This window comes from Pollicipes pollicipes, unplaced genomic scaffold, assembly GCF_011947565.3.
Source record: "Pollicipes pollicipes isolate AB1234 unplaced genomic scaffold, Ppol_2.1 Scaffold_7231;HRSCAF=8579_pilon_pilon_pilon, whole genome shotgun sequence".
Taxonomy (NCBI): domain Eukaryota; kingdom Metazoa; phylum Arthropoda; class Thecostraca; order Pollicipedomorpha; family Pollicipedidae; genus Pollicipes; species Pollicipes pollicipes.
In genome coordinates this window covers 20,536,221-20,563,571 of record NW_023597034.1, presented here as the reverse complement: position 1 = coordinate 20,563,571, position 27,351 = coordinate 20,536,221, and the positions used below count along the sequence as shown (strand labels likewise).

Here is a 27,351-nt window from a genome sequence, read left to right as displayed (position 1 = left end):
GACGCTGCTTTCTTTTCTTAAATGCATCGTTTTTCTCACTTCGTCTCTTTTGTTGCCTCTGTCCTTATGCCCATTTCAAATTCACGTGACATCGCACTCGAGAGCGTGCCAGTAATCTGAAAAATGGAGCTGGCTTGTGCTGTCGACATATTTCGGTCTCCCATAACAAACCCGCATTGGACATGCGAAAGATAGGCCATAGTCATACAAAATGAGTTGAGGAAGGGGCTGAACAGTGGAAAATGACCCAGCCTACCCCAAAATATGCCCAAAACAGGTTTCTCCACAGCTTTGGCCCACGTTTTTCCCAATGTTCGGGGGAGGGGATGGCGGCGGCTGGATCCCAAGTTCGCTTAGGCTGCTGAGGGGCCGAAGCCCCTTCAACTGAATAGGGAACTACACCCCTGGCCAGAACCTGAGGGGCCGAAGCCCCTCAACTGAATAGGGAACTACACCCCTGGCCAGAACCTGAGGGGCCGAAGCCCCTCAACTGAATAGGGGACTACACCCCTGGCCAGAACCTGGGGGGCCGAAGCTCCTCAACTGAATAGGGGACTACACCCCTGGCCAGAACCGTTTTCCCGCTGGCAGTATTAGACAGTGGTCTAATTTGGCACCACATCTTAAGCTTTGAAACTGAGATAAACGCGAGCAAAAACCATGGGATGTTGTCAGGCTTATAGACATCCTGGCAAGTTCGCTCCGAAAGCGTGCTCGTTTCATCATGTCTGCATTCGTCATTTCACATACGCTTTACTTTACGATTGGTGCCATTGAACCAAATTCGCACATGTAGAATGGCACATGGGCGCATGGTCACGAAACAAAACGGCTCTGTAGTAAAAATCATCATACATTTTGAGATATCATGGAAAAACGATGGATGACGTTTTTGTTTATCCTACTTTTGTGCAGTTCAGATTTAACACCAAATTAGGCCTTGTCTAAAAATTTCATAGACAAAAAGTATAATGGCTTTCTTCCCAATTTTAGTTTTAGACATGAACGCCATGTTGTGCCAAATTGTTGCCAGAGCTAGCAAAATAGCTGCAGTTTTTCTAAAATCTTAGAAATGCTTCTGCTTCAGCATCCTGCACCTTCTTGTGAGGATATGTGTGTGGTACGGTATCAAATCCAGAAATATAAAATGAAGAATTGTAGATGATGAGCATACAAAACGCCCCCAGGGTAAAGTTTGTCGGCTGTTTCGAAAGGCCTGGCAGCAAAGAATGGTTTTGTCCCCGTTTATACCATTTTACGTGCCATCCCAATCCACGTGCCTTCTTAATCCCATTTGATGTCTTCCTTATCCCATTTTAAATGCCTTCCTTATCCCATTTTACGTGCCTTCTCAGAACTGCGACAAGAAATCTCTGAAGGTCATTTTTGTGGCAAAAGTAAAGAGGTTTGATCAAAGACAGATCATAAAGGACCGGATTGAGTCTTAAAGCACATGATTCCAGGCTACTTACGAGGGTGTCAACATCGCGAGGGATGTGGGGACGCATTCCCACAACGTTCAGAATGACGGGACTGTTCTCTACAACCGCAGATAAACTAAAAAAATGTGTAACGCAAGTGGATGGCGTCCGTACAAGTAAGTTTGTGATTGGTGTCCGAGGATGGCAAAGGCTAGTCACCGAGGAGCGTACTGGTTGAAGTTGAACCAGTGCGTCACTTTAGGCCATGTGATACTCCGTTTCCCAAAGCCAAAAAGTGCTTCGAAAAAGCCTTCTGTGTTAGGTGTTGTAGGGGTAAAAGGGGTAGGGGTGTTGTAAAAGCAAAAATAAAACGTTTCGTTGAATTCGCGGGATAAAAACCGCATGCTTGGGTGTATTTCCTCTCAAAAAGCTTGTCAAGCTTGCTTAGCTCATCATACACAGGCATTTTGAGAAATTACGGTATTGCAAATATAAACGTTGGAAAAGCATGGCAAACTGCATCTATCCTTTTCATAGTGGTGCGCAGGAAGTCCAATGAGATTTCTTCTGCAGGAGCGGCTGGCTCGACTAGAAATTCTGAACTTTTCAGAAGACTGTCGAGAAAACTGGTACGGCCAATGAAGTCAGACGCGTCTGATCTAACAATAAGCGAAATGTGCAAAAAAGTGGCACACTTCTTTTGAGGTTTCCAGCGCGTAGGGCCGTGACCTCAAATATCAGTCAGAGGCCTCTTGCGCCGATTGAGAACTCCTTGGGACAGTGCGGGTTCCTATTTCGGTCATAGCAACAAGCACCGAACAGTTGGCTTCGTTTCGATCTGAGCCCTGGAGGCCCATTTTCCGAGCAAGAACAAGGCCGGGCCCGAGATTTGCATTGGCCGGAACTCTGAAATAATGTGGGCCCTATGTCAGTCGGGAATCCACAATGATAAACAGCGGGCCCTGTGTTGGCAAGTGCCGAGCCAGCCGGGGCTGTGTTCGAGGGATCTCGAAGGGGTCCAAAGAGGGGTCTGAGGGGTTCCACAGGACCAAAGATCAAGGTCCTGATTGGAAAGATGAAGGGACCAAAGGGTCACTATAGGTCACATTACGGATTTTCATCTGTGGGTACGTGACTGAGATGACAGTCGGCGGGCCTTTTGCGCCGATGGAGGACCGTTGGGACAATGCAGGCCCCTGTGACGGCCAGAGACCATTAACACCGAACAGTCAGCCCCCTGTCGATCTGAGCCTCTGCACTCCATTTCCCAGGCAGGGACGAGGCTCGGGGTGCGATTTGCATTGGTTGGGATTCCTGCATCAATTACGGGCCAGGCATCGCAGTGCCTAACAAAGGGTCCTGTGTCAACAAGGGGTCTCGAGTCGCCAGGGGAGCATTTGCTGAACGGGGCGGGCACGGGACCCCGAATAGCTGAGGTCCTCTTGCGTTGGTTGGGGCCCTCTGATATTGAAGGGAGATATGAGAGCTTACAGTGAGATCGCAATGAAGCAATGAAAGGACCACTTATCAGGCAGGACCTCCAGTACCAAACGGGAAATTAACCCTATTTCGGCTAAGGGACCGTAAAACCAGGCTGGAGTTTCTATGCTTATTATTACCACATGTGGCGTTAATCTTATTGCACCTATGTGGGGTTCTGCATCGATCAGGGGCCAACTACCCGGGTCAGAGGGCCTCCCGCGTCAGGGGGGGGGGGGGGGAACCAATGTATGATGCTTCCCTCTAAGCGTCTCCGGGTCGATCAGGGAACCCGGACCCGTGTCGCCAAAATGACAGCCGATGAGCACACCGCGCTAGGGCGGAATGTCCCTTCACCCCTTGGCCGGAAACGATAATGGCCTCCGGTGTTCTACACATGGGGCTCGTTGTCAGGAAAAGGTAGGGGGTCCCACTAGTGTTCAAAAGAGTGGGGCTAAATCGGTCAGAACTGAAGATAAGGCCACACCATGTTGTCTGAGAACGTTCCTGTTTTTGCATAATTGCATTGTGAAACAAATCACACGCAAATTTTTAACCCTGCGCTAGCAATCTTACGACAAGAACAGCTATGGCCAGAGTTGTAGTCTTCGTAAGGCCGAAAAGCATAGGCTGCTGGAGATGATATCATGCGGCATAAAGCCATGCGCGCGAGACCGCCTGCCATGGAAAAAGCTTCCCAAATTCTTTCAAAATTATTTCGTAGTGTTCAGAGAATAGGCCAGTTGCCAGTGTCATAAAGAGGGAATGACCCAGAATCGTGGCGTAGGAAGTAACTTCCTAAGCTTGTACTTCGAATACGGGTGCATAGAGTATATAGTGCCAATTTCTTGAACGCCCGCAAAATTCTACTTTTTACGAGACATCCGAAGCATGGCGTTACTCTGCACTTAACCATGTATTCATCGGGTTTCATAAGCGCAGCTGTTTTGACCATGGAGTAGATATTCACTGCGAAACTAAAGTAAAATAAAAAGATGCTCCGGCTCGTCGTAAAACAATCAATGGTGATCATAGAGCAGCCGACGCATAACCATGCAAGAGCGGGGGGACAGGCTATTTAGAGCGAGGATCAGCCTGCAGTAAGAAATTGCTGAGCTATGAAGCGATGTCAACATAGCAAGGGCAGACAAGCACGCATACATGAGACAAGCAATGCAACTGCAGTTCGTATAGTAGCTTTGTGGGCATCAGAAACATGAGAACTGTAGTGTATAAAGCTGACAGGTCGTTATGAAGCCAACCTCTTTCCCACGTGTCGCCGATTTCTCGAGCTCATGCCTTTTCGTTTTTCCTATTGCACGAGCATATATGATATAAGTTAATAAAATACACAGCCTAGGGTAAGGATAAAGTAAGCTATTTCAGACCGATTTCGTCTTTGAGGTGCATGTTGCCCTCATACGTAGCACAGGAAGGAAAGCTCCGAGTATGAATACACCAAACTCGAAGAACTTTAACACGCGCCAGGGTGGCCGGTTGGCTACCGTTCGCTCGGGTGGCAGGTCAATTTGACCCTCCCTGAGATCTCAGGAACTAAAAGAGCAAGAGACACCAAATTGACAGCGTGTGTTGAACTGTATGTGAAATCACCTAGGTCAACGTTTGGGGTTCCTAGGTCATGACATTGGGTCAAATAAGGTCAGAAAAGGTAAAATTTCAAGTTGGTCTCCAAAAGATCCCCTAAAACCTAGATAATGGTTGTAAGCCAAAGGTCGCGTGCTCATTTAAGAACAGTGGCCTTATTTGACCTTTTGAAGGTCATGGTGACCAAAATCATGGGAGATCGCTTTGAATGTTGCATTTGGGTAAGCGACAAAGATTACGCTAGGCATTATGTTCCTACGAACAAAAAGTTGAAATGGGTCATGCTGGGTCAGTGACCTATTTTGGCGTTAAATAATGTGTATAATGCGGTTCCTTTTATCAATAAATTCGAAATGAGCACCAGGAAGTGCCCCATACAGCAAGCGCTGAGGTAATAAAACAAGTTAGTTTTGACATTAACCCGACCTTCAAACCTAACCTTAGGTCAATGTAATTTGTTTCTTCAATTGTTGTGTTGCCTGAAAGATTATCTCAGAAGTGCATGACTTCGTCTAACTCTCCGCTGTTGGATCAGATTAAACGATTCCCTAGAAATTGTCTTCGCTGAAACCATGGCCCGATTTTGGCCTGCCGTAGGTCACCCATCTTACAATGTACGTATAAATTGCTGATGCCAGACGATCCGCTATTCGATTGTTTACAGCTACAAAAAAATTTGGCGCAGCTTCGCCGCGCTGTTCGAAAACCACTCCGAAAAACTTGGGGGGGGGGGGGGGGTAAACCCGAGCGCGTGTTAACGGTACGGCGAGAAGCGGAACAATATCGAGCATTAGAAGACGTTTGCAATTCAGCGAATTACAAAAGTGATCAAATTAGTTTATGAATTAATCGTTACGCAAATCACAAATTCATTATTGACTCTCAATCCATAAATGGCCACACTTTCTACTTCAACTCAGCGATATTCATGGATTTATCATACGCATCTTAAACTCTCGGGTCCAAAGCAACAGCATCGCTACCGAGGGAACGGCAATTCCCATCGCTGTTGAAATTACTTCACCTCGGCATTTTGCGACTTACGTCGAAAGAGTGATGTCAAGCCTATAAAACCGGCTTAGGAAGTAGGGAACAGTTATACCGAAATTGCTTCGGCTAGCCCGAAGTAAGTAGTAACTTTTTATGATAGCTGGTTACGGGGCATAGCTTTTGCCTTCATCATTTTGAGGTTGTCCTCTGAAGCGAACAAGTAGCACACAAATAGAGGATCTACCTTCACTCAATCAATTCCGACACTAGATTCCAGCACCCACTGGCGGTGCCGTAAATGCTAATCTATTCCTGTTATCAATCTAGAAATCACAAGTGTGAAATATGCCCCAGGACTGCCTTCTAAACTTATGAATTGATGGCATAGAGCGTTCTGGGGTACTTCTTTTAAATGCTTGTGATATTTTCGTCCACTCTGTTGGCCGCCACATGGTGCTAGCCGTGGAGCCCACACCGCTTTGCTTAAGGCGACTATCAGGCCGGGCGTCGGATATCTGCTTCTAAGGCTAGGGAGCGCGCATGTTTGAAAATTATGGTACGCAGATTTTCACTAATCGTCTCTTACTGAAGGCTGGTAGTCCCAGACGAACATTGGTCGGCCATTTTATTTCAAATTTTTACTCGATCTCGATCTTCAGTTAATAGTCACGGAGTGCTTAACAACTCTGTAACCTCCCCCCCCAATCTGAAAAGCCCTCTAAATCCTGTCAGGTTACAGAGAGTCCACTTACCAATGACAAAATGAATAAATAGTGCTTCAGGATTATGCCATGCAGTCATTTAACGCACGAATCCTTCAGCTTACCAACTTCAAAACACAAACAGAATGCTTCTACTGGTAGCTTCCTTGGCCTTTGTTCTTGCTAAAGGACTTCAAGATTAGAATAGAACGACGAAAATTGCGCGCATTCAAAATCAAGCGGACCAAACCCGGTTATTTTTTGGAGAGGATTACTTTCACCATCAGGGAGTGCTTTGTCAACCCTGTGCCCTGCCCTTACCATGGTTCCGATTGCGTTCAGAGCTCTATGTTGTTTGCCCGATCTAAGCGAGGCTCTGAAAGTCTTCCGTTACAAAGGCTGCGTGTCCGAACTGTTACAAACCCCGCCTGTTCGAAATCAACTCGCTCACCGGCCATTCAGGTTCCGCGCCATATGCACGTGGAATCGTCTACCGCCACATGTTAAAGCATCGGCGACACACTTTCGATCAGGTGTGTCGAAAAAGTTGCAGGCTGACTGTGCGAATCGGGCAACATCGTTGTCTCTTATTTAACACGAGCTCGGGTGGGGGTCGTATTGCCCTCCCCCCCGAAGGTTTTTCCGGAATTGTTTCCGAACGGTGCAGTGTAGTCGCATCAAATTTTGCATGACTGCAGACAATTGAATAGCGGATCGTCTGACGTCAAAAATTTAGATGTACCTTGTAAAGTCGCTGAATTATGGTAGGTCAAAATCAGACCATGATTTCAGCGAAGGCAATTTATAGGGAATCGTTCAATCTGATCAAACAACGGAGTGTTAGACGAAGCTATACAACTCTGAGGTACATTTTTTAGGCCACACAACAACTGAATGAACAAATTGGATTGACGTAGGCCCAGATATGAAGGTCACACCAAGATAAGAACCAACTTGTTTGATTACTTTAGTGCTTGCTGTATGGGTAGTTTCTGGTGCTCATTTCGAATTTATTGATAACAGGAGCCGCATTATACACCTTCTACCTTAAAGGTCAGAATAGGCCACTGACCCAGAATGATCAAGGTCACCATATTGCTTTAGAAATATGCTGCCTAGCGTAATCTTTGTTGCTTATCCAAATGCAAAACTCAAAGTGGTTTTGTATTAGTTTGGTCACCATGACCTTCAAAAGGTCAAACAAGGCCACTGAGCTTAGATGCACATGTGGAAGCTTTCCTTAGAACAGTTATTTATGTTCTAAGGACCCTTTGGAGACCATTCTGAAATTTGACCCTGTTTGATCTTATTTGACCCAAACACCATGACCTATGAACCTCGAAATTTGACCTACGTGAGTTCATGTACAGGTCAACACATCCTGTGAATTTGGTGTCTCTACCTCCCTTAGTTCGTGAGATCTCGGTGGGGGTCAAACGAGCCCCCCGCCTCCACCCGAGCGAAGGGTAGTCGTCCGGTCACCCGGGCGTGTGTTAAACCACATGTTCGTGAAGCTAGCGATTTATTCAGCAATTTATTCAGCGACGAGCTCCGATTTCTCTGAAAAAGATTGTAGGATAACTTGTGGCATGAAAACACCAAAAATGGGTGCCGGTAGTGTAGTGGTTAGCGCGTCTGCCCTTCCTGCCAGGGTGAGAGGCAGGCGACGCCATATAGCCTTAGCAGCTGAGTGCGTCGTAAAGCCCCAATGACACACACACACATACGAAAACACCAAAAATGACCATTATTTTGCAACATCATGTGACCTTCAAGGTTTGAAGCCGGATCAAAGGACGAAGTACTCGATACCATCCAAAAACCACCGTCCGATTTTCAACTTCCAAATGTCAGAATATTCACCATAGACAGAAACAGCGTCCGTGAATAATTCCTGACTTTTCTAGATCACCCTTTAAAGTCAAACACGGGCTCAAGGGACGGAAAACTCGATATCACTCAACAATTACTGCCCGATTTTCAAATAACAACCATCAGAATATTCACCACAGAAAAAATTAGTGTCTGCCAACACGTCCTGACCTCTCAAGGTCATCCTTCAAGGTCAAACGCAGACTCAAAGGACGGGAAACTCAATGCCAACAAAAATTACCGGCCTATTTGAAAACTATAGACACAAAAAGATTCACAAGCAGAAGAGCTAGCGTCCGTCAAAAAGTCCTGACATCTCAAGGTCATCCTTCAAGGCCAAATACGGGCTCAAAGGACAAGAAACTCAATATCACTCAAACATTACCGTCCGATTTTTAACTTGCAAAAATCAGAGCATTAACTATAGAAAAAGCTAGCGTCTGTCAGAAAGTCCTGACCTCTCAAGGTCATCCTTCAAGGTCAAACGCGGGCTCAAAGGACAGGGAACTCGATATCATCCAAAAATTACCGGCCGATTTGAAAATCATAGGCATCAAACTATTCTCAAATGCAGGAGCCAGCGTTCGTCAAAAGGTCCTGACATCTCAAGGACATCATTCAAGATCAAACGCGGGCTCAAAGGACACGGAGCACGATTTCACACAAAAAATGACCGGCCGATATTCAACTTACAGACATCAGAATATTGACCACAGAAAACAACTAGCGTCCGTTAGAAAGCCCTGACCGCTCAAGGTCATTCTACAAAGTCAAACACGGACTCAATGGACGGGGAACTCGGTGTGACCGAAAAATTACTGGCCGACTTGAAAACTACAAGTGACAAAATATTCACAAACGCAGGAGCTTGCGTCCGTCGAAAAGTCCTGACATCTTATGGTCAGCCTTCAAGGTCAAACACGGGTTCACAGGACGGGAAACTCGATTCACCCCGAATTTACTAGCCCATTTTCAACTTGCAACTGTCAGGATATTCACCATAGACAAAAACTAGCGGCCCTCAGAAAGTCCTGACCTGTCAATGTCATCCTTCAAGGCCAATCACGGACTCAAAGGACGGGGAACTCGATGTTAACAAAAAATTACTCGCCGGTTTGAAAACTACAAGCGTCAAAATATTCACAAGCGCAAGAGAGCCCGCGTTTGATCTTAGAGGATGAGCTTAAGAGGTGTGTCAAAAAGTTTTGACCTTTCAAGTCATCCTTTAAGGTTAAACGCGGGCTCAAAGGACGGGGAGCTTGATATCACCCAAAAAATACCGGCAGATTTTCAACTTGCAACTGTCAGAGTATTCACCACAAAAAGAACAAGCGTCCGTCAAAACGTCCTGACCTCTCAAGGCCACACTTTATGTTAAATGTTTTAGTATTCCTTCAAGGTCAATATTTAAGATGAATATTTTGATATTGGGGAGTTAAAATCGGCCGGCAACTTTTGGGTCATATGGAGCTCCCGTCCTTTGAGCCCGCGTTTCAACTTGATGAATGACCTTGAGAAAATAACTTTGACAGGTAAGGACTTTTAGACGGACGCTAGTTCTTTCTGTGGTGACTATTCTGACAGTGGCAGGTTTGAAATCGGCTGGTACTTTTTGAGTGACATGAGTTCCTTGTCCTTCGAGCCCGCGTTTGACCATGAAGAATGACCTTGAAAGGTAAGGACTTCTCCATGGACCCTAGTTCTCTCTTTGACGAATATTCTGACATTTGCAAGTTAAAAGTCTGCCGGTAATATTTGGGCAATATCGAGTTCCCCATCCTTCGAGTCTGCGTTTGACCTGGAAGGATAGCCTTGAGAGGTTAGGACGTTTTCACGCACGCTATTTCTTTTTGTGGTTCATATTCTGGCAGTTGACAGTTTAAAATCGGCCGGTAGTTCTTGGGTGATATAAAGTTCTCTGTTTTTTTAGCCCACGTTTACCTCAAAGAATGACCTTGAGAGGTTAACATTTTTTCACGGACGCTAGTTGTTTTTGTGGGGAATATTCTGACCCTCGCAAGCTTAAAATCGGGCGGTAGTTTTTTGGCTGATATAAAGCTTCTCGGCCTTGTAGCCCATGCTTCACCCTGAAGAATGATATTGAGAGGTCAGGAATTATTCACCGACGCTAGTTTTGTCTGTGGTGAATATTTTGACACTTGCAAGTTGAAAATCGGCCAGTAATTTTTGGGTGATATCGAGTTCCCCGTCCTTTGAGGTCGTGTTTGACTTTCAAGAGCGACCTTGAGATATCAGGACTTTTTTGACGGACGCTAGTTCTTTCAGCGCTGAATATTCTGATGTTTGTAAGTCGAAAATCGGCCAGTAATTTTTGCGTCATATCGAGTTTTCCACCCTTTCATCCCGCGTTGACCTTGAAGGGTGACCTTAAATATTTTGAATATTCGCTGGTGAATATTTTGATGCTGGTAGTTTCAAAATCGGCCGGTAATTTTTGGGTGATATTGAGTTCACGTCCTTTGGGTCCGCGTTTGACCTTCAAGGATGACCTTGAGAGGTCAGGACTTTCTGACGGACACTAGTTCTATCTGTGGTGAATACCCTGACATCTGCAAGTTGAAAATCGGCCAGCAATTTTTTGGTTATATCTAGTTCCCCGTCCTTTGATCCAGGTTTTATATTAAACGTCAAATGATATTGCAAAACATGGGTCATTTTTGGTGTTCTTATGTCACATTTGACCTTGAGATCTTGTTCAGAGAGATTGGCATTCGTCGCTGAATACATCGCTGAATAAATCGGTAACTTCACGGACATTTAACAATAGCCTCTTTGTCAAAACGACATGTTCGTACGTACATTGTATTTGAACTGACTGATGAGTTCATCACTATGTTTGGTACATGAACTGACCCGAAATCGGTTGAACCATGTCGTGGAGATTTTAACGAATCCATACGTACATACAGTAAGTCTTACACATCTCGCAAAACTTACGTGACACAACTATTGAAATGCCGTGAAAATGGTGTGTTGAAGACATTTTATGGGAGTTCTCTCAATGAAAACTTTTCGCAGCTTATTAATTACATTTGCGAGGAGCACTATGCACATAGATAAGACACAGTACTAGCCTTATTCCTCAGAGAAAATCCAGGAAAATGGAAGCATGGCTGCGCTGATATTTTGGCGGCATGCCATTAGCTAAACAAAAAACAGAACGAATGCATGCCTAAGCTTTTTCTTTCTTCCTTTTCTTTCGGAGCTCTTTGCACTGCAAGCGTCAAGTGCAAGCTCGCCACTTCGCTTGCTCGACGCCTTTCCATGCTTCTCGGCAGCTGTTTTGCGAGGTGATGCTTTGTATGTCTTTGCGGATAAGGTAAATAAGACTTCGTCACTTCACGTACTTTCGTGTGCTTGTGCCCTTCCCCCCCCCCCCCCCCCCCCAATGCTGACTAAAGCCCCCTATGCCCCTCTGAGCCCCCTCCTAATGCATATGCAAAGGAGCAATACTGGGCCAAATACGTATAGAGCAGTTATCTTAACCACTGACATACTAGATATTAGATGCCTAAAAATATCGCTATTAGTATCATGTCATTTTTGTACCAAACAGCACCCTTAAGATACCTAATGTTTTCCTATTCTAACTTTTTCATATATTAAGCCAGTCTACAAATGTTTGACAAAATTTTCAAATGATAACACTTGGAGAAAGGTGAAGAACAAGTGGCTGCAGTATGGCGCGGCTTTGAAAGTACTGTGTGACCCAATTTTAAGCTAACGCATGCTTTCCCCAACAGTGGCAAGTGTATTTGTACCGTGAACAGTGGATTTATCGTTTGCTCATGGTTGTGGTGGCTACACAACATGATAAGCGACAACGGTAGTCGCGTGCGATTTCTTATTAAGATTTACTAAGACATTTTTGTGAATTACGTCGCATTCTAAGCCTTTCACAGAAAGGCAGTTCACATTAACTTCATATCGGAAGTCATTTCCCGGAGCAAAACATCGTTGGAACTATGCAATATCAAAAGAGATTCTTTATGTTGAACATCGGGGACAGAAATTCGAGTGGGCGACATGCGGGGAGAAATCGGGTTTTCGGGGTGGGTAAGGTCAACTTTTTCGACTGAACCCCCAACCGTCTTTAAAAAGTGACGCCTCTGTGTACATGTGAAAAATATGACAAGGCATGGTTCTAAAATGTTCTTACACTTTTATGGTGACCATATTTCAGACAAGCATGAACCTAAGGATGTCTCACCACGCTTGCTGTTCAATGGTAGACCCCTCATACGGTCTGCAACAAAACCGTTACAAGCGGCCATGTCTGTAATAATAGCCACGTACCGTTCGGGGTTAGGCTTCTTCACTGCCACAATTATCACTTGAGATATATCGACCCTAATGACAGTGCGAAATAAGCAGCACCACTGATTTCTTTAGCACTCGTTGGCAGCACTGTTTCAGCGGTTTCAGAGAGACGTCTAGGCCTAGCAACATTTTGTCTACCACTAGTTCGAGCTGTAAATCCCACATTGTGTTGTTATATCTCTAAATTTCAGTACTGGATGATCTCGTGAAAACATCAAACTAAAAGAAGGCGTCGCATGTGTAATGATGTTACTTATGTGGGCTGTTCGTCCCCGGCCGCGCGGCGTGTCCTGTCCGCTAAGCTTCTCTCAAAGTTGTGTGGAGGGGAGGGGGGGGGAGGTGAAGCATAAGTTGGGGGAGGGGGGGCAGCCTATGCGATAAAAAATAAAATTATGCTCTTGGAAAGAGGCCTTTGATCTGCTTACGAGGCAGATAGATTTGCCTTTCCCCCGTAAGTCAGTGGCCCAGCCGCGGTGCATGGTATGAGGCCAATCCCGTTGATTATCAGTGCAGCAGGCAATCTGAGCGTAAGTGTCCCGGGCTAGGCCTTCCAAAAGTAGGCCTTCCGAGTGAAGATGCTTATGGCGTAGGTACCTCATGCAGGAGGTGATCCGGGCTGATCTCGTCTCTGTTTCATGAATCGAAACCTGAAGTTTATGATCATTCCGTATTTGAAAAAGTCTTGATAACAGCTGTTAACATCAAGAACATCTATTTTCTTTCTTTATGCGGGATCCTCGTCTTCTAACGCGCCGTTTCGCGTCGATGTTTTCGTGATTCTACAACCTTGTGCACGGTGGTCTACGCGAAGGCGGGCACCTTTACGTAAAATTGTCGTAGAGACTGGAGGAAAAGCTTGCAATTGGTGGTGTGCCTGTGCAACCGCAAAATGCCTATCACCTTGGATACCCAACTTCCGTCGGAAGCTGAGCTGACCGTTCCGGAGCTAGAGATTGGATATCCTGCTTTGAGAGCTGGAGCTTTCCATGTTGGGAAGTACTGCGAGGCTCAGCGAAATGTGAGTACCATAAGACATCACCTTAGGTATTCGTTGTCATGTTCCAATTTTACGTTTGTGTTAAATGGGACATAATGACATGTCAGGATCTGGATGACTAGCAGTGTTGCAGAACCTCGATCATGAGTGGGGCATGTTGTAAACCACGTTTCTTTACACATAAAACTACTAGTTTAGTATTACATGCTGCCCAGAGCTGGAAGGGTGAGAATGCTCTTACTTATGCCAGACATACAAAACTGGCTGTGATCCACAACAACTTATTTTGTATTCAAACATAGATTACCAGACAGCCATTGGCCATTTGTATTTTAAAGTGAAGCTAGGGAACTAACTTAAGTGACTTCCATGGGTGACAAGCTTCAGAGTGCATACCACTGAAGGAGATCGCTGGATGTGTTTTGAATCTATCACCCAAGATGAGCTGATGAAGTTCATTAGGTAATTTTGCCCTCATTCCATACTTACATACATACTCAAGAGGTAAAACTATCTAGAGAATGTTGTGGATGGAAATATACTATTTCAGGCCATGTTTTCCTTGCTGCACCAGATCTAATACAATTTAAATCACCTATCAAAGATGCATCTGCATCTGCATTCCAATTCAACAGTGCATTTATACTCACAATTTCAGAAAACATGAAGGGTTTTACCTGCCATCAATGTTGTGACATGACATGGCCACCCTGGCTCAAGTCAACCATTCTCAACCAGTTGCCAGCTGTGGTCACACATAGTGAACAGTGCCTACTCTGGGGCTGGCACAATATGCTGCTTGGCCATGGACCACCTGAGCATTGTTGCTTAGATCATAGGGCACTGTTTTTTATATTGTTTCAATGCTGCCAATTTTTTGTTACAGGAGATTAGGATACTTGAAACCTCTCCAAAATCATTTTTCTATGAATGACTCACAGACACTGGTTTTGAATATAATCAGGAACAGTGGTAAGAGGTTCTGGTTTTCAATGCCAGTAGAACACAATAATACCTATACACCTCAAATATTGCTACTGTTGTGCCTTTTTCTTCATTGTGATGCTACAGACATAAAGGCTGTCATAATCACAGCATAGTGATACTGTTGTGCTTATCTTTTCTTTTTCATGATGACTGTGCCCATAGCAGCAATGCTCTGGCTGCCTGCTTATGGTCAGTGAGGTTGAAAACACTCAAGCAGTTGTTAAGTATGTGTACAATTTATGGATAACTGTTATGTGGTACATCTGCATTGGCTGTTGTACCTCTCTGTTTGAGAAGGTGTAATTTAGCTTCAGAAGCTTAAAAGATGAGATTAATAAATGGAAAGCAATATTTTTATGTAGTACATGAGTTTTTTGTAGCTTTTTCATGCTACTACCATGTTGAGGGTAAAAGTAGTTTCAAAATACATGGACCAGCACATTTAAATCTTGGCTCGGACATATGATCTAAGTCTTGGAAGAAGATCTTGTGTGCGTCTGTGTGTGCAGAAGCAAGTACAATTTTTCTGGCAATTCAATCATGTATGAAGTGTTGTCCTATTTTCGGCAGGATGTTCATATCATTTAGGCCCGAGGGTCTTAATACAAATTCAGGCATTAACAAGCCTGATATCCTTTTCCATGTATATCTTGTGCTGTGCCATTTAAAACCTCTGCATTCACAATAACCTGCTGTGCAATGCTGCACCTTTGGACAATGGGGTTATTATTTTTGATAGAGCTCTATAAAATGTCAAGTCAAGCCCAAAGGTGGCAACTTTTTTGCTATAATCTTCAGGTGTTGTTTTTCATTGTTTTTGGTAGATTCAAAGTATATTCTCCAATATCTGCTGTATTTTGCCAGTGGTCAAGAACACCACCTTCATTATGAAATGTTTTAGTCTTAGGAAGTTACATATCATTCAACAATTAAGTCATAAAATGTGTGCTCACAGCACAGCTACCTTAAGCTGACATCAACCAGTGCATGTGGCTTTACAATGTTCCATCAGTTTCATGATAAAAGGAGCACAGTACCAAAACTCTCTGTCCCATTGGCATATCTAACCATGTTGCATCAGAGTGATATTTTGATTTCGGGATTCAGAGTTTAGGTATTAGCTTCCTGGTTACAGTCTGGAGCCTTGGGAGAGATTATCCTTCATGCCTGCACGCTACTTGTGCCCATTAGCCTGAACCAGATTATCTTTCCCAATTATTGGACCCCTATGCTAGGCGACTAGGTCTCTGCCTGCGTCATTGCAGGCCCGGGCACCGATCCGGGGCCAGTTTTACCGATCAGGCGGCCGCCCGCGTCAGCGATGGGACCAATGCAAGATGAGTCCCTCTAAGGACCTTCGCGTGACCAGGTTACCCCTCCCCGTGTGGCCAGAATGGTAGCCGGTTGGCGGCCGCGCTGGGACGAAATGACCCTTCAACCCCTGACCGGAAATACAATGTGAGCCATAGGGCTCTACCCAGGGGACCCCTCGCCCGCGAACGGAAGATAGTGTCCTTAACGCTGAAAACGGTGAATAGAAATGATGTGAAAAACGAAAAACAAGCTAATCTATATTTGCCTGCGGACGTCCATTCGTAACAGAATCTTCCAGTGAAACAATTATCTAAAAGAGGTTTGAGCCTTTGCGCTCGCGATCTCAAAAGGAAGAACACTGATTGGCGGAGTTGCATTTGTTGTCGAAACGCGTGCCGTTGGCTACCGTTCAGTGCATAGACTCGGACGAATTCTCACCCGTATAATTTTAAAGATGTCCCCTAAAAATATTGATCGTTTCAACAACATGAAATTTGCAGATTTTGCCTTGACTTTTCCACTTCCACCACCAGATTACAACACCGGTTCGGGTGTCGCAGATCGTAACCGTTCCTGTTATCAGTCTGAAAAGCGCACAAGAGAAGTAAACCTCCCAAATATGTCCCAGATATATCTGAGAGATACCTGCTTGAACTGCCTTCTAAACTTTCTAATTGGTATCCTTATGCTTTCAAATGTACCTTTATAGATACATCATCGTTACCGTTGGCCGTTGATCGCTACCTAGTGCTAACCACGGGGCCGACGCCGCACAGCCTATGAAGACTGCACGGTGCACCGCAGGATGTCGGGTTTTGCTTCTCATATGCGAGTGCACATATCCATAAGTATCTTACGTAATTATTGGTGTTTCCCAGTCAAAACTGCGGGTTGAACATCCCCAGACGAAACGAGTTGACGATGGCAATGTAAAATGTTGCGCCTGTTTTGTTATACGATGTGCGTTCACGTGTCCTCAGTATCTCTGTCGACCCACAACATTTCTGGTAAGGCCGATGAACGAGTTCATCAAATCATTGCAAAATTAAGAGTGTCTGTGGCTTGTCTGTGCTGTCAGTCAACGACTGGTTTCTCCAGGATATTTACTTCAAATGCGAACAGAATTGCATGTTACGGCGCTTTCTGTTTCCTGTTTTAAAGTTTTAAAATGTACGACGAATAATACGACGAAGAAATTCATGCTCCCTCGAATTCGGTTGGACCGTATCCGGTGATGTTTTTTTAGGGGAACGGGTACTTTACTACCAGCGAGCGGTTGTCAACTCTGTTGACAAAATACTTTCCTCCAATGAGGACTGGTTGCGGCAGCATCTGGGTCATTTGTAGACGATACATGCACCTGCGCGGTGTGGTTAGCTTTACGTCTTTATTTGCTCGGGTGGCCGAGATCTGACAACAATCCTGAAAAAGTTATCAAACTGTGAAATCTGCATGAGTGCACGTGCTCCCAGCGCGTACCGATTGACAACTTTGCCCGCACAATTGTCCGTTCTGTTCTGCGTCTAAATGTCTGGATTCCGTTTCGCTGTGGCGCACAGCTGCCCGCCATGCGTTTCGGTGGTCTTCGTTTGAAATTTCGCATTTCCCGTTTTAAAAGAGTAGCATCCGTTTACATGCGCTCACGGCGCCCCACCGGCCGGATCCGGTCAAAAATGGATTGCAATGATCCAGCCTTGCTTGCCTAGCCACACGCCAAGATCTGCGAAGCCAACTGGCGCCGTTTCCGAGCCGCAATTCTATTTGTGCTTATCAAACGGACAGACGAACGGACATTTTGCAAACTGTTATATTGATATCGCAATACTCCACTGCAAGAGATGGAAATCAAAGCTTAAAATGTAAGGAATACATGGCAGACTCGTCTTTAATGTCAGCTACCATCCAATCTTGGTTGCTGCTGAAATCATATAATGGAATGAGCGGAACATTCACATGTCCAGCAGCCGAATGCTCAGGATTACCAGGCATGGTCCCATTCCGATTTGCTGAGCCAGTCAGCCACCAAGAAAACATTTGTCATGTCGCCCTCTCACATGTCGTCATTTATTAACACGCGGTCGGGTGGGGGTCGGGGTCAAATTGACCCCCCCCCGAAGGTTTTTCCAGAATGCTATTCGAAGGGCGCGGCGTAGCCGCGCCAAATTTTGCATAGCCGTAGACAGTTCAATAGCGGATCATTTAACATACAAATTTAGATGTATCTTGTAAGGTCGTTGCCTATGGCAGGTCAAAGTCAGGCAATGGTTTCAGCGAGGGCAATTTCTAGGGAATCATTCAATCTCATACAATAATGGAGTGTTTGACGAAGCCATACATCTCTGAGATGCCTTCTGAGGCACTACAAATATTGAATGAGCAAATTGCGTTGACCTAAGGTCATGTGTGAAGGTCAGACCAAGGTAAAAAACAACCTGATTTATTACTCTAGGGCTTGCTGTATGGGATAGTTTGTGGTGCTCATTTGGAATTTATTGACAGCAGGAACCGCGTTATATATCTTCCATTGACTTCTCAGAGGTCAGAACAGGTCATTGACCTAAGATGACCAGGGTCGACATTTTGTTTTAGGAACATACTGCCTAGAGTAATCCTTACCGCTTATTCAAGTGCAAAACTCAGATGATTCTTGTAATATTTTGGTCAGCATGACCTTGAAAAGGTCAAGCAAGGTCACTGACCTGAAATGGGCTTGTAGCCTTTTGCTTAGAAACAGTTGCCTAGGTTCTGGGGGCACTTAGAAGACCAACGTGGAATTTGACCTTATTTGGCCTGAAAGTCATGACTTCGGAAGCTCAAACTTTGACCTAAGTGAGTTCGCGTACAGGTCAAGACATCCTGTAAATTTGGTGTCTCTGGCTTTCTTAATTCCCGTGATCTCAGGGGGAGTGTCAAGTCAAATTGACCCCCCCCCCCCCCGCCTGGACGAAGGATATGTAGCCGGCCACCCGGGCGCTGTTAAAATGTGATCCTTGAGCATTTCGCCATTCGGACTTTCACCATTACGGCGTGTTGAGGTTTTGGTACGTTGCCATTCTGCAATTCGCTGTTCAGCTGGTTCGACTTTTTGGCCCGTCGACCATTTTACATGTCGACATTGTGCAGTCGCCATTTAGCAGTTGACAAACAGGCGTTCGCCACATGGGCTTTGTAGCTGTCCTAGAACCGGCTTTGTCACATTTGGGGTTCAGGGTTTTTCTGAGCGAAGGATATCTTTCACTTTCAGATCACTTTCAGTTCAAGCGCTCAGACCTTTTCCGCATTCATTGAAAAATCAAAATTAGCTCGCATTAGGGAGGGGGGGTTAAACGGTGCAAAAATGAAGAAACCTGCCCCGAATAGCCATCAAACGGGTTTCTCTTGGGATTTGGCCCGCTTTCTTTCCAAAGGGGGCGGGAGCCATAGCGTGGCGGGGGGGGGGGGGGGGTTGAAATTCCCCTTCCATCTGAAAAGGAAACTACGCCCTTGTTGAACACGCTCACACTCAGACCGCACCAATCCACACGGATGCACACTCGGTAGATCGGGCCTTGTGCCGCTCTCTGATGGATTTGGAGGAAGTTAGGCTTATGTAACAGTCGCTAGAGGGCGCCGAGGTTTGGCACACTTAATCGAATGGTCGTGTCATCCGCCGTGGCGCTGTTCGTTGTCTGCTGCTAGCTGACCGTGTAAGAATCATATGGCCCGAGCAACATTTTCGGGACTATTCGCGGGTGGTATTACCAAAAAGCTGGCGGCGGCGCGAGCTATTCTTCTGGATCGGACGGCACGACTGGCGACGGAGCGCTCAGCAAATGGCGCCTCAAAGCTGATGGCTTCCAGTACACTGCGGTGTTGATATCAGCGCGTTGTTTTTGGTAGCGCTTGTCTCGTATAATTCATGACCGTGATTATGGTGACATTCTTCTCGCCTCTGGTACGGAATCCTGTCGAATGTTTTTTGATACCTGCCTCCAGGCGTAGCCGGACCGGCCCCGGCCCCGCCCCGTCCGGGCTTCCGGCGGAGGGGGGGGGGGGGGGGAGGCGACTTGACCTACAATGGTTGGCTGTTCGGCATCCGAGCACGGCAGCCCGGCAGTTTGGCAGTCGGCTGGCCGGACCGTGTGTGAACCGGCCTTTGCCGTCTAATGTCGCCCGTTATAATGAACTCTCATTTATTGAGCTTGGACATGACGCTAGATTCATTGCATTTTGTATTCAGGTTTTTGTCGAGATGGTGACAACTGGTGGTGAATACATTTGCCAGCGCCTGCCGCCTCCCGCTTCACCGCGGACTATTCGTTTTAAGCATCTGGTGTTTGCTCAATTTGGAACTCTTTACATTGCATTCGCTCTCTGCTACATTTGGAACAGCACATCTTCGCGATCCTTCTTTGGTGTTGGCAATCTTTTGTTCTGTTGCATGAAAATGTAAAGGTCAGGTGGTATGAAGTGCCAAGTGCCTGGTCGCTGCTTTTGTACAGGTTTAGTCGGAAATTTTTGACTGATGAATTTCCGGGATCAGAGCCCATGCTAAGCGGTACTTGTTGATTCTGCCCGCACCATCTTATCTGTAACTTTTAAGTATATGACAAAATCTGGGGAAAAGTCTAACCCTCGTCCTGATAGGGGATCCGTGCGACCCCCTAAAGCTTTTGAGAATGCTTCACCAACATGCTGCGCATTCGCACCGAAGTTTTCAGGAGCCTAGGGAGCATTCTTTGCGCGGGTTTCGACACGAAAAACGTGTTCTAAGCTTGTCTGTTTTCGAAACAGCGCGGTTTTGGAGGAACACTTCACGACGATCTGCGGCAGGCGCAAGCGGGGGGGGGGGGGGGGGGGGGGGAACCGACAACGCCGCGGAACGCGTGCGACTAGCCGACATTGGTGCATTAATGGTGCCATGTTACAGCGATGTATGCTCAAAACACATAGAAATATTCACCGTCGTCCTCAGAATTGAACAAGGAGCACGACTATTAATATTTTTTGTCCCCTCGAAGCATGGTGTCTTAGGTGTGTTGTAACGCTAAAAATGCACTATTTTCCGGAAACTTGACCCTTGACCTGACTTGATGGGATCCGTTTGTGACCGAACAGCATGCAAACAATTGCCGATCACGAGATCTCGTTGAGGCATATTCATTGGTGCTCTCTGCTAAGGAATGGCTTTATTAGTCTGCAAACGCCGGGGGATCGCATCGACCCTCTCCCCCTCTCCCCCTATCATTTCGCGTTATTAGTCTGCAAACGCCGGGGATCGCATCGACCCTCTCCCCCTCTCCCTCTATCATTTCGCGTTATTAGTCTGCAAACGCCGGGGGATCGCATCGACCCTCTCCCCCTCTCCCCCTATCATTTCGCGTTATTAGTCTGCAAAGGCCGGGGGATCGCATCGACCCTCTCCCCCTCTCCCCCTATCATTTCGCGTTATTAGTCTGCAAAGGCCGAGGGATCGCATCGACCCTCTCCCCCTCTCCCCCTATCATTTCGCGTTATTAGTCTGCAAAGGCCGGGGGATCGCATCGACCCTCTCCCCTTCTCCCCCTATCATTTCGCGTTACGTAAAACGGCGAATCAGGGCGAGGGTTAACTTGTCACAATGCTCGACGCGGTCCGTCCTGCTCTCTGACGTCACCTGACATTTAGCGCGGCCGCAGGCCATCTTAGCCAAGGGCAAACAGTGAGCGCCTAAAGCGACTCGAGCTCACCCCGTCACCGGTGGATGGTTCGGGATTTCGGCGCCCTAGCGAACCGAGCTTTCGGGACGGCGTACGCGTGCATCGGTTGGGCCTCATTGCGTGAACATGGATTACGACGCATGTCATAATGCCCGTAAGCTATAGCTCTGTGCTACATTTGGAATATTGTATACTCGATATAATTCTGTCGTGTTTGCAATCTAGTGTTTCGTTGCATGCGAATGTGGAGGTCAGCTGGTATGAAGTGTCGGTTTGCTGTTTTTTAAGATGTAGTCAGAACCTTTCTCATGGATGAATTTTGGGGATCAGAGCCGACGCTAAGCAGTGCTTGTTGCGTGGCTCCTGGGTGGGGTTGGGGGGGGGGGGAGGGGGCAACATTCGATCGTGAAATCCCAGGTCAATGTCAGAATTGGGTGGTGAGAGTTTGACCGTCCCAGCCTAGCGCACTCGCCACGGGCTGGTGGGTCGGAAGCAGGCGCTGTAACAAACTAAGTGGTCTATCAGGCGCTCAAACAAACTGAGTCATCATTATTGCTCCTATAGTCGTCCTCCATGTCTGTTTGTCGTCTGGTAGAGCCGAAACGACGCCATTTGATTGCATCATTGATATTCATTTCATTTTCTCGAGTTTTTGCCTCGTTTGTTGGTGCTTTTTGTACCACCATGGTTAACCATATTCCTAACGGTCTTGCAGCACTTGGTGACGTCAGGTGTTTAATGGGAACTGATTTTTTTGTGCACCGTCCCGTTAACGGACTTTCCGCAAGGGTACACATTGCTCATGCGGCCGACCGCTGCCACTGCCAACAGGAAGCGTCGCGCAGCGGGGGCAGGCACGTTTGTCGTGTCCGTTATCTTCGCCACTGGAGGGAGAAATATGTTCCGAAACTTTCTGAAATTTGGCACTAGTGAGACGCCGCGTTTGGTGTGGAACAACCGAGTTGATGGCGATAATTAATGCTATCCCAAAGGAGTTTATAATGGGTCACTCTGTGCGGAGGAAGCTGTGTGCCTTTTCATCCATGCAAACAAATAATTCTTCTTGTTCATGCCCGTCTGTTATGACGGGTTTGTGCGCCAGTTAACGTAAATGCTTATTCACCATGAACCTGCGCACGAATAGCGGGGTTGGGTTTGATAGATTGGGTCGGTGTAAAGTTTTGTAACGATGTGAGGCAAGGTTGTTTCCGTAATGTTTCGTGGGGATATCTGTCCGAATGCATACACGACTTTCGCGGTCAGCGCGCGGCAACGGACGAATCCACCGATCTTTCGCGGCCAGGATCTTACTGTTACATTAACGGAGCCCCACATCACAAAACACGCTCACAACACACAAAATCCGTATCAGTATGCTCAGAGTTAAGCATGAAACACTTAGACACCATTGCTACGGCTTTGTTACGGCTTCGTAGATATGGGCATGTAGATATGAAATAGTCCGAATTTCAGGAACAATTCAGCTTTGGCCTGGCCTAGTGGTTTAAATATTTGTCTTGCCTACACGCAACTTCTTACCAATCGCGAGATCTCGTTGAGATGAATCCACTGGTTCTTTGCAAGGCTCTGGCATTTTTAGTTTGGGAACGGTAGCGGTCACTTTCAGTTCGGTCGGCCACCGTCCCCCCCCCCCCCCCCTATCAGTTTGCGTCATGGAACCGGCAAATCAGGGCGAGGATAAGCGCCATGGTCAATACTGGTCTGTGGTGGGGGGTTACATTGGCTGGCGATGGTCCGGGGCGGGGGTTACATTGGCTGGCGATAGTCCGGGGTGGGGGTTGCATTGGCTGGCGATGGTCCGGAACATTTTAGTCGATGGCATCGATGAACTTGCACAGATCCACGTTACCCTGTCGATGATTGTAACCAAAGTATTCTTAAAGACTGTAATGTAGTGGGTAGATGCTACTACAACAAAATGGGCTATACACCCGCATGTTTGTATGGTACATTTCTTGTTGGTTAGACCCTAGGGACCTTTATTCCAGACCCATTTTGCAGTTGGAAATGACGGAATGACGGAAATGACGGAATGACGGAATGACGGCAACGTTCACTTCCTGGTCGGTGACTGGCTTTGCTATGAGCTGGAAACCGTGGAGCCAGCGAGGCAGTCAGACAGCGGATTATCTCACACTACGCTGCTGATTCGCGTCTTGATCTGCCCTTACTGTTGGGATGTGGCATAAACCCTTCAGAACTCCAAACCACTGTGTCCCTAGTGGACGCTCAAGTGATGTGACGTGCGAGGCTACGATTGACGGCGGTTTTTTTACAGCCCTGTTTGTCCTGTGGTACTGCATCTTCGTGGTGTCGAGATGTCTTCTTGGTCTGACCCGTGGTCATAATTTTTCAGTTTGCACGTTGTATGATTCATGGGTTAAGAAAATGCTGGAGAGGTAATCGGATAAAAGCAAGCTCGGTTTAACAGCTTGCACGCAAACGTCTAGAAAATGATGCCGTTCAATCTTTCAAACTAGTGCTTCTTGCGTTTGAAAGCTGCGTGGCGCTATGTTTTTGCAAAGATACGAAGCCTTTTAGAAGGATGGCGACTAGGTTGGGTCGCCCAATTCATAAATTTGCCCACTGTCCCAGTAAGACTCCCTCGGCCCGGGGACATGCTCATGATTATGTTTGCAGTGGTTGCACGAAATAAACACTATAGAAGCGCGTTAGCGAAGTGACTGCGTGTCGTCGTCGGAATGCGCCGAGTCACTGCTTCGGGTGCCGCTTATCTCCCCGGCGAGGCGACACCCGGATGTATCACGTGACGTGCAGCGGTACCGCCTGCTGACGTGCCGACTCCGCGGTCAAAATTCCCCACCGGTACAAAAGTTCACGACCCGTCAGCACGCTGAGCACGCTTTCCTCCTGACAATCGAGCTAACGTATGAGCGGCAGCACCTAGTATTATGTGCTTGTACAAAGTTCCGCGCTGCACATTCAGTTCGTTTCCATGCTAGCATTTCAAGCTTCGTGCTTCGGTTATCGCCAGACGGGTCAGGCACACCTGGGCGATGCACGCATCCATCAGCTACTCTACGCGCGTGAGATGGATGATGTGCCTTCGGTTCCTGTTGCTCGGTTGACGCGACCCTGGCTGCAGACACGTGTCCGTTGTGGCAGACGGCGCCTGCACGTTCGCTATCGCAACGCCCGCCGGCCGGCGCCGGAACCGGCGGCCGCGATATCCTGGCGGCCCGCGCGGCCGGCCGGACGCGCCGCCCGTCACGCCATGTCGGCCGGCGCTGCCGACTCAAGTGCCGGGGCGGCAGACGTTTCGGCACGAAACCGCAGGAGCTGGAAAGCATAGAATGCTTTCTGCTGGTGACACGCAAATAGCAGTTCACACAACCAACCACTGCCACGTGACCATGGTGCGACCAATTCACCCGTTTTGGATGCCTGTAAATGGCTCCTAAAATTATGATCAGCAAGACGAGTTGCTCATCACGAATCCAAAAGGATAACGTTTTTTTTTTGCTTGCGGATGTCGGGATCCTGAGGTGGTAGAAGCGTGAATTTCGTAATCGGGATATCTATCATCCCCGGGATTCTGAGATTAAATCGTGTAGCAGTCTCACATGATACTGATACTTATGCACTGAGAGCATTTTCGGAAGACCGGCCTTGCCATGTTTAATCAAGTCCATGCCAGCATTGGTAAGAACATAATAATATGTCGAAGTATAGGCAACAAAATAGTGCGCTAAAGCAAAGCGCAATTTTACATGCACACACTTGGTTCTGGACACCTTTGCTCGAGTCTGAGGGTCAGATCTTCAGCGGTACAGTTAGACAGAGCTCTCCGGCTAAAGGGGCGGCGCGCAGGCTTCGTTCTCACCTGCGGCAGCCGTGAAAGTGGTGCTGTGGAAGGCCGAGACGTGCGGTTTGTTACCTGATTACGAAAAGCGAGCGGGTCTGTTAAAACAGGAGGTCCGCTTCCTCGAGTGGTGGGCTAATACCGCGTTAGCATCTGCAAGTATTTTTCTCTCTAGATGACCTGGCGAGTTCACGTTGTCTTATCTTGACGTTGTCTTATCGTTTCAATTCCAATATATTCCTCCCTGTGAAGTTCAGGACTTTTGTAGCCATTCGGTGTAGCGCATGCTTCACCCCAGACCTATGCACAAAATCGTACAAATGGGGATACCGGATGGGCGCAAAATGACCCTAGAAGTCGACGCGCCCTAAAACCCCAATCATTATCAAATGGGGATACCGGCGCCCTATGAGAGGCGCCGCAGTTCACGGGCCAGTTCACTCCTTAGCTTGCACTTTGTACCCTTGGTTCACATTATAGCTGGTCCACCTTGTCAGCAACGCGCTCGATCTAGAGCGCTTTTCACAGCGTTAAATCGTGACTTTTCGTGACTGTGAATTTCGTATAGGCCTAAATTTTAGGCGCCTGCATGGCTAGGGACAGCTGCAGGCGCGATTTGTACAAGACATCTTAGTGCAAATCGCGATCTTATGGGAGGCGCATATCGTCAGATTACTTCATGTTACTGGGAATCGACGGTTGGGTGAAGTAGGATTCCAAATAGCAAAAAATATCCATATGTGATCAATTACCACGTGTACTGAATAGAGGTGCTGCATTTCTACTACCGGTGCTGTTAGCGTAACGCCGGCAGTGACACTGGTTTGGTGCTATGTTTTCTCCTTTTCGCGCCTTTCTCTTTCCTCTCCCCTACCCACCCGATGGCGCTGAACACCGACGATTCGTGCCCCTAACTCCTCTTACTGGCTGTTGTTTATATACTAGCGCTGCAGTCCCCGATAGCAAACAAGACATATGCATTGGACTTAAGACCGGGGGAGATCGGGGAGGGGAGATCGGGGGAGGGGGGAGGGGGAGGGGGAGGGGAGGGGGAGAACTATCTCTCCAGGCTCTAGCCACTGGAGAACAGAATGAACGCCTTATTGCAGTTCGTTGACCAATTGGCTTTTGTAACCTACGGCTACATATTTTGCATTGGTTATGATAGATTGTCAATGATGATGCCCGATGACGCAACGATGGTGTTCCAAGGAAACATCTTGGCATGGAAGAAACATAGACAGTCAGAAAGGAAAGGGTTCGCCCCGATGTGTGATATTCAGTTCGAGAAAGTCTTTTTCAGAATGAACACGAACTCGTTTTAAATTGATTTCTTGATTGAGTGCTGTCACTAGGCGGAGATTGTTGTGTGAGTCCTGCCCCACCATCCGATCATGAAATGTCAGGTGAACTGCAGACCTTTCCAGCGCGAGTTTGACGCGCCATAACACTCGGCACGGTCAGACCGGCCCTCTGACGTCACATGACCTTTAGTGCGGTCGCCGCCACCGGCCGCAGGCCAGACCAGTCTCTCTGATAAGGTCAGACTTTGGGCGCCATGAGCACGGACGTCGTAAGTCAGCCGGTCATTGCACTGGGCGCTGCTGCAAATGGGTATGTGTATGATAAATCAGGGCCACGAACCGAAATGGTCTTGACGGGAAGAATGTCCCGGTGTGGCGATACCTGGCGATGACGCGGCTGGAGACACAAAATGTGTGGAGCGCTAGAATATTATACGCGCCCTGAAGATCCCGACCTTTCAAAACCGTTCAGTGGTCGTCGATCGAGAGTGCCATCAGGCCTGAAGGTCAGGCTGTGTAGAGTCGGGGGAAGGCGACCATTATGACATGTGCCGAAACCAGTCAGGCGTAAGACTAAGGGCATCAAACCAGACACTGGCCTTGACATTACTGCGGGCGATGGCCACGGTAAGCTTCTCCGGCTCCGAAAGACAAAGAGCATTCAATGCCGAATCAGCATCGGGTGATGTGTCTAGAGCTTCTTTGTAAAGCTTCCACGGTAAAAGGGGATAACCAGCAGCCTGGAGGGCTGGAGTTCGTGCACGTGGGCAGTTTTACCCCTGTAGGCTAAAGGGGGTCGCCAAACGACTTAGCCTTAA

General features: G+C 47.1%; 1 protein-coding gene across 1 annotated transcript in view; it reads left to right on the top strand.

Moving 5' to 3' along the window:
* The first annotated feature begins 13,174 nt into the window (after positions 1-13,174).
* The window catches only part of ND-19 (NADH dehydrogenase [ubiquinone] 1 alpha subcomplex subunit 8), a 108,791-nt gene continuing 94,614 nt past the window's right edge, over positions 13,175-27,351 (top strand). The window contains exon 1 of the mRNA XM_037233582.1: positions 13,175-13,427. Within this exon, the coding sequence (XP_037089477.1) occupies positions 13,299-13,427 (129 nt within the window). The 5' untranslated portion in view covers positions 13,175-13,298. The remainder of the gene's footprint in view (positions 13,428-27,351) is intronic.